Source organism: Convolutriloba macropyga, chromosome 8, assembly GCF_964194025.1.
Source record: "Convolutriloba macropyga chromosome 8, txConMacr16.3, whole genome shotgun sequence".
Taxonomy (NCBI): domain Eukaryota; kingdom Metazoa; phylum Xenacoelomorpha; order Acoela; family Convolutidae; genus Convolutriloba; species Convolutriloba macropyga.
Genome location: NC_134475.1, coordinates 26724638 through 26732588, shown reverse-complemented (window position 1 = coordinate 26732588; position 7951 = coordinate 26724638). Strand labels below are relative to the sequence as shown.

The window sequence follows — 7951 nt, the reverse complement described above, 5'->3', positions numbered from 1 at the left end:
ACCAATAGCAACAGAGCAAGAAATTTTTTCCAGAAGTGTCAGGAAATCTCAGGCCCTTTGAACTAGCAACAACTACAATACTTGAAAAACTATTACTACTAAAGAAAATTCAAACGATCGCAACTGGAGTAAATTCTTTTAGTCACTATGCAAAACATGTCAAGAAAAAATTGAACGAACATCAATTCTGCGGAATTAAATTTCTCCCTGAAAAATTTCATCAGTATCTTGCTTCTTTCAAACAACTTCCAACTTCACCTTCGGAATCTTAATGTTTTAAGAAATCAATTTTAGGATATTGATATTTCAGCTGAATTTTTTTTAGACGATCAAATTACATTAATTTCTTCTTGTATTCTTTATCTTCTTTAAATTCATTCACATTAATCTTTTTCTCAAGAAAAGATTGATTTTTTATTTCAAGAAATATGATGCCTTATTTCTCTAAAAAAACGGGATTTATAAATATAGAGCGAAGTACTGAGAAATATGGAATAACAAATACGAATTTATTTGAGATCAACTTGCCGAGATTTGTGTTCCAAACCCAAGTGACCTCTGGTGATTCCCATTTTGAGTCGCTAACGAAGTAATGTGCAACTCAAAATGCAAATTTTCGAACAAGAGGGTCAACAACAAGTCGCTTCCAGGTATCTTTTATAGTTGACAACAGTAATTGGTTACAATAGTATTATTCAATACATAAATGACTGCAGCTCTATTACCAAAAAAATTCTCAAAAATTGTTATTTTAAAAAAAATTCTCAAATTAGTATTTTATTTAATTTTGAAAAATTTTGGTTGTCAAATTGAGTTAAGTACTCAACTGTAGAATTGCATACAGAATATGATTTGCTCGAATATATTGCATCAGTTTCGAGAACAGTTTGTGTGTATATAAATAGTGTCGAATCAAGTGGCACAGTCTCCATTTAGTCTGAGCAGCGACGGTTTGGAGACTGATCAGAGGTGTCAGGACTCTGGATTGGTTTGACCATAGGACAAAGTCCGTGAAATGGAATGATCATTGGAAAAAATTTGGAAGGTCTTATAGCAGGTTAGACTGGAACGTCAATCCCGACTGGAGCGTCTGGAACGTCCGGAGTGACCCCATAAAATAACGCCATTCAATGTTTACATTTTATTCATTTCGACAAAGAGTACTATTAGCCTAAAACAACAGACCAAATAAACTTTTAAAATTCAATCACCCGGGCTGAGGATTATACCAGGAATTAATCGGAAAAGAGTATCTAAGGAGAGTAAATATAGTATTTTTTGCTCCGTTAGTGTTACCCTAAACAAGGGTGGAAAAAAGGAGTTTAAGAGTAAACATAAGAATTAAAAGTGGAATAAAAGTGGAAAGGTAGATTCACGCAAACTGGTTGTAACTGATTTATCCGCTACCAACCTTATCACACAAATTAATAATTTTTTCGGTCATTTTTTAAATTGTCGGTACATGTATTATGAAATAATCACATTTAGATAAAAGATTTTTCTCACCTTTTTGTCAAATGATTTTGGAAGGTTGGTTCAAGTTTTATTCAAACGTACAAAAGTGACATTAGCTATAAATTACATAGTGAAGCAAGCATTGAACTATTAAAACACAATTTTTAAAAGCTATCATTGTCTGTACGCTTTTATTCACATGAACTAAGTACAAAATAATGAAAGTTATAATAGTATTGTATTCTTTGTTTACTTGTTGTTCTTCATTTCAAGTCTTTTTGAAAGTGGGATTTATCCTGGATGAAGAACAAGTTCATCACAATGATCAACTTTACTCATCTTTAAATATGCTAAAAAAGAAGTACAGCTCATCGTTGATCGATTTCAGGTGGGTTTATTTTTTTTACAGCTGAGCTGCAACATTAATTTCATGATGAAGTTGTGAAACTATTGTGAAAATATTGCGAAAAAATCAGTTGCTTTTCGGACAACGTGTTTGATTTACGGAGATGCCGAGACTCAGAAAATAGCAAAAACTCCAACTTGAATCAAACAATCAAACACTATTTGTTCCGACAAACGTTAATTGCCAAAACGCTCAGGCTAAACTTATCCTGTATAGTCTGAACATTGTGAAAAAAATATCGCGAAAATCAGTTTCTTTTCGGACAACGTGTTTGATTCGTGGAGTTGCCGAGACTCAGAAAATAGCAACAACACCAAATTGAATCAACAATCAAACACTATTTTCTGAGTCTCGGCATCTCCGTAAATCAAACACGTTGTACGAAAAGCAACAGAATTTCACATTATTTTTTTCGATTTCAACAACCAGATCGTTTGAAAAATCCAAGTTTTTTTAATTATAAAAGAAAGATATCTACCGCTGTTTCGGTAATTGAAAATTGTAGTAGGTCTAAGCAGGCGGAACTACTGTGAAAAAGAACCAGTTCAGTATTCAAACTTCATCTTATTTCTTGACAGCCATGCAAATATCTTGCAAGTTTGCACAAATATTGATATTTTCTTGGCAAGTACCATGCTAAGATCTTGGAAAGATTTACCCAGATTTCGTATATTTCCTATCAAGTGTACCAGGTTTCAGATCATTGAGAAGCATTTCTTATTTCAAGCCTAAATTGAACTCCCCGGACTTGAATCTCAGAGCTTTTCAGCGCTGAACCAGCATATTTCAGGAGTAAAAACTTAATTCAAATCTGAAACATCTCCAGAAAATTTTTCATTTCCTTATGTGCAGTTTTCCTTCAATATGATTATATTGAGTTCGCCCAGGCTAAACTTATCCTGTATAGTCTGAAAATTACTCATACCCCAAAATGAAGTCTGAGCAGAATAACGTCATACGATGGTAGCTTATAATTGTTAATTACTATAATTGTATATGCACTATTAATACTTAAATTAGTTTGTAGGCGATTAACACAAAGGCCATTTGGCTTAGTGGTTACAACTTGCTACACAAATTAAATGTTACAAGTACCCACGCGGAAGTTCGAATCTCATTTAAAGCAAAAATTGTTGACATGAGTTAAGCTGAACATATTATTTTTTATGAAGTAAATTTTACTCAAGAATCAGACTGGCCATTATAAATTGTGACGTGAACAGAGTACTGGCCATCCTAAAAAACAGAATGTCTCTGGACTGATTCAGCGCTGATTTGCTCTGCCAACAACCTCCAGGCCCTTCATTGGTTTTGTTTAACCCCCCCCCGCCCCATTATTTAACCCCATTATTCATTTCTTCTATCGGTTCAGGTCATCCCGATTTTGATTCTTTATATAATTTATACTATTAACACTAAACGTTAGGAAAACATAGGATTTGTGCAAAAAGATTTATAACCAAAATACGGGATACGTAATGTTTTGGGAAAAATTTTTGGGCGAAGAATTTGCAGGTGTGAATAGATTTTGTAGTGAATTGAGGGGGCTTTACAATATGCGGCAATAAATAAACTGGCGTGAAAAAAAATAGAACCACTTACAAGAAGCTCTAAAAGTTCAAAAAAAAAATGAAAAACCTGAGGAAAAAGTAAGAACGGCTTGTAAGACATGCCAAATTTGAAGAGCTTGAGGCGAGTTGACTTATATCGCTAACACATACAATTTGCAAGTAAAAGTTGCTAATTCAATCCAGTACTGGTCTTTTTTTCTACAGTTGTTGGCGCGGTTGCTTTGACCTCTCGAAAAGGGTACGCGCCCATACCTTAATCTCTGATTATAACTTTGAAATTGATGAACAAGATTGGAAAAATTATTAATTATTGATTGGAAAAAAACTTGAAATATCTGGACAAGAAGCTCTAATTTTGTGTGTTTGGCAAGAAACCCTTGAAAAAAATAGAAGGAGGGAGCCAAAGAGTGAGATAAAAGGGACGCATGAAATGTAGCGAGATAGACGAGTTGATGTAACGGTTATCACAATAGGCTACCGAAATTATGACTCGAATTATGAAATGGTCTGTTTTGACACTATTTGTACCTGCTTATCATCCTATCAGAAAATTAAACAATTTCTTTTAAAATAGAATTTCGTGTGAGTGCAGTTTGATAATTTTTGTACAGTACCATATAGCAGGTGCTGTTAGTAGAATATAACTGATTTGAGAACCCAGAAACAAACACACTAAATTCCGACAACGTGAAAATTAATTGTCCTGAAAGAGCATTTTGTCATGAATCCGGCTTTTCTCATGAAAATTATTTGAAGAAAGTCTTGTTGATGTATCAAAGATTTTTTTTTCGTTTTGTCAGTACATTCAAATGATTCGGCAATCCTTAACATGCAATGCAAAATTATTGATGTTTGTAAATGCGATGCTTGTAGGGGATGCATTTTCTCATCAGATCTTAAAGATATAAACAATAATAAGATCTAACGCTATTAAATTTTATCAGATAATGCACCATAAAAATTCAAGAATCGGTGGGATCTATAGCTACTTCGCTCGAAGTATGATGCAAAATAACATTGGATGTTTTCCCTCCTAAGTTAAGTATGCTTTGTTAAGTGATGCAACAAGGATGGTTGTTAATGTGTGTTCGCACATGATGTTCCGACCCGCGCTCATCTACATTTATGACATAACTGTCTTTTGACTTAAATATTTGAAAAAGAGATGAGTTTGAAAAAATTGATACGCAACCAAACTAATAATTTAATTAAATAATGCCAAGCCTCATTGCAACGAAATTTGCCATTAAAAAGACTCCGATAAAAGAAACAACAACATCAAAAAAAAGCAAAATCAAAAAATTTCACGACAAAAACTCAATATCTAAAATTAAAGGCACCAAGTAACAACTTCAAATTACAATCAGACAAAACCCAACTACACAAGCATACTTTTTTCTAACTACACAGATTGGTTTTTCCTTAATGAGACTAGGTAACATGTCGACAAAAGAAGAAATAATAAGGCGAAATTCAAAACTCAATCAACATTTTTTAAACCAAAAAATTTCAAAAAGTCTTTAAAATAATTAGCATTGAACGAATTAATTCTTGATAAATTTTTTAAAGAAAAGTCCAAATGAAACCAATAGGACATGTCTTTGGTTAGACTAAGCCATAGGAACGAACTAAAGATGCAGAAAAACTCAAAAAATGAAGAACAAGAAATTATAAACATTGAGAAAGCACAAATAATTGAAGCCATTAAAACTTTTAGCTGTTATCTGAATTTAATGTCTTTTTATTTCAATTGTTATTTATACTTATTCAAATAAAACAATACTTAATAAATAAATTCAATGGGGCCACATTTGAAAATCATTGGGATCTGTTATTACGCGATTGTTCTAAAGAAACACATATACAAAACTCGCATAAGTTCTATGGAAACGCAAAGTGTCCAACAAACAAAACACCAGTTACGTCATAGTATCAGAAAACATGCTAGTTTTTAAAATACAAGGAGTTGTATGGGACCTCTCAGGGATGAGAATAATTACAAGTTGACGAAAAGAACAACAAAAACTGAAAAAGTTGAAAAATTATTAAAATAACGAAAACTGTATGATATCATAAACTTTAAGGCTGCTCTCCATAAACTGACTGCTTTGGGTAGCATTCTTCATCCAATCATCAATTACAAGCTTATGAGATCGGTCAGCATTTTTCGGCTACCTAGAGAAAAAAAAACATTCAAGAACAGCAAATTCAAAAAAAAAGTAAGCAAAAAAAGTGTCCGAGCCTTTTTTCAGCAAAAACTTTACTACTTTCAATTAATTTTTAAACAGTTTTGGGTTTTTTCTCTTCAACAGTGTGACACCAATAAATAAACAAAAATGAACAAATGCTTTAAATCTAGGAAATTTTTGAGAAAACCCGTAGTATCAACGCCATTAAATTCAATAGCTTACAATGGAAGCTAATAAATACGATAAGCTGAGCCTCGACAAAACAACAAGGACATTTTTCTTTCACAAATTATCAAAAAGACATTACAATGAGCCATCGACTATGAAAACAACAACAAATGCAGGCAAAAACGCGCAAATAGAGGCAAAAATGAGAGAAGACTGTGTCGAAGCCATTCAAACCGTAAGCGTTTCTCTGAAAACTTTATATGTGATCCATTGAACGTCTTTTCTCTGCTAATTCAGCAATCCATATCAGGATATTATTTTAAAATTCCAAATGGAACCAAATTTACGAAAAAAATCCAAATTATTCTTTAAGAAATTATGAAAACTCGTGCTTCGAAGTCGTAACTCCAAAAGTTAGAAAATAAAAGCACTAAATAGAAAAAATCTGGTTGAAGTGGAAAAGAGGAGGTCTGGTAATTACTGAGACTGACTTACAGTTCACGAAAATAAGCTTAAGATTTGTTAATTTCAAAAAAAAGATCTCGAAATTTTGTTAAGGCTTAACAGCCATTAAGATCAATAGCTTTCAGTGGAAATCAGTAAATACGCTCATTTATGCCTTGATTGGTGGACAAAATCATTCGTCATGAACAGGTAACCAATAAGACCTTACAATAAGTCATTGACGATGAAAACAACAAATAGAGGAAAAAGCAAAAAAGAAAAAGAAAAGTGCGAGATGAAAGTGTCGAAGCACTGTAAACCGTAAGTTTTTCTCTGAAAACTTGATGTACGATCAATTGAATGTGTTTTTTAAGCCAATGCGACAACCAATATTAGAATAATTTGTTGAGTTTCCAAAAGGACTCAAAACTACAAAAAGTTATCCAAAAAATAAAAAAAAGCTTATTAAAATTCGTGCATCGGAGTCATAACACCAACTGTTAGAAGAAAAATCCATCAACTAGAAAAATTTTCCTTGAAAAAAAGGTCAGGCCATTACTGAGATTAAATTGCAGTACAGGAAAAAAATTTAAGATTGGTTATTTTTCAAAAAAAATTTTCAAATTTTTTTTAAAACTTAACAGCCATTAATTTCAATAAATTTCAACGGAAGTCAATGAATAAGCTCGGTCATGCCATGATCAAAAAAATGGACATGAATCATGAATAGGTAAACACTAAAAAATCATAATAAGTCTCATGACTATTGCAAGAACAGCAAATACAGGCAAAAATCAAAAATTCAGTAATGTGCGAGAAGAAAGTGTCGAAGCAATTTAAACCATAAGCTTGTCACCGAAAACTTTATCAATGGTCCCTTGAAATTTTTTGTAAGCCAACGGGAGATACCAGTATAAGTATATTGTGATAAGATTTCATGAGGAACCGATATTACGAAAATATCCAAAAGTTTTTTTTGGAAAATTTTGAAATATTTTGGCATTGAAGTCATATACCAAATAGATAGAAGATAAAACTGCTAACCAGATTAAATTAGGTTGCAAAAAAGAAGGGGTTCTGTCATTACTGAGACTGACTTAAAGTTCACAAAAAATGTTTACGATCGGTGAATGTTACAACAATTTTTCCCGAAAAATCATTTTTAACGTCTTAATAGCCATTAGCTTTCCACTCATGGCTCCAGATAGGTTCACTTAACGCTCATGACGAAACCTGTTGACCTTTAAGTCTACTAGTCTATGCCATAGGAGTCCAAGAAACTTGTAAAACCTCAAAAAAATCAAAACTTCTTTTAAAGTTACGAAAACTCAGATTCGAAGCTAAAAAAACACGAATTCCTTGAAAACGAATTCTTTGTTCATTGGGCTTCATTTAACTGTTAACCAAAATGGTCATTAATGGGTTTTCGATATGAAATAGTACTAGTCTCCAGTTGACTTAAGAAAACAAAAAAAAATATAAAAAAATATTACGTAAGAAAACAAAAAAAAAATAAAAAATATTCGAATTTTTTTAGTAAACTTCCCAATGAGACCTGAACTAGTCTTTTTTATCGCCTTTTGTCTAACAGGAACTTTAAATTGATTCATTTTGTGGCATGAAATGTAACTTTGAATGAATAATTTTTCAAAAACGATCCTGATTTGAAGAAAAACTTCACTAAACGTGAACAAAATCATACCAAATATCCAGTGTTC

The 7951-nt window shown here is 32.3% G+C and overlaps 1 protein-coding gene across 1 annotated transcript in view; it reads left to right on the top strand.

Annotated features, from left to right (window-relative positions):
- The first annotated feature begins 1629 nt into the window (after window positions 1-1629).
- The window catches only part of LOC142344044 (glutamate receptor ionotropic, kainate 3-like), a 63337-nt gene continuing 57015 nt past the window's right edge, over window positions 1630-7951 (top strand). Inside the window, exon 1 of the mRNA XM_075395514.1 lies at window positions 1630-1843. Coding sequence (XP_075251629.1) covers window positions 1674-1843 — 170 coding nt within the window. The 5' untranslated portion in view covers window positions 1630-1673. The remainder of the gene's footprint in view (window positions 1844-7951) is intronic.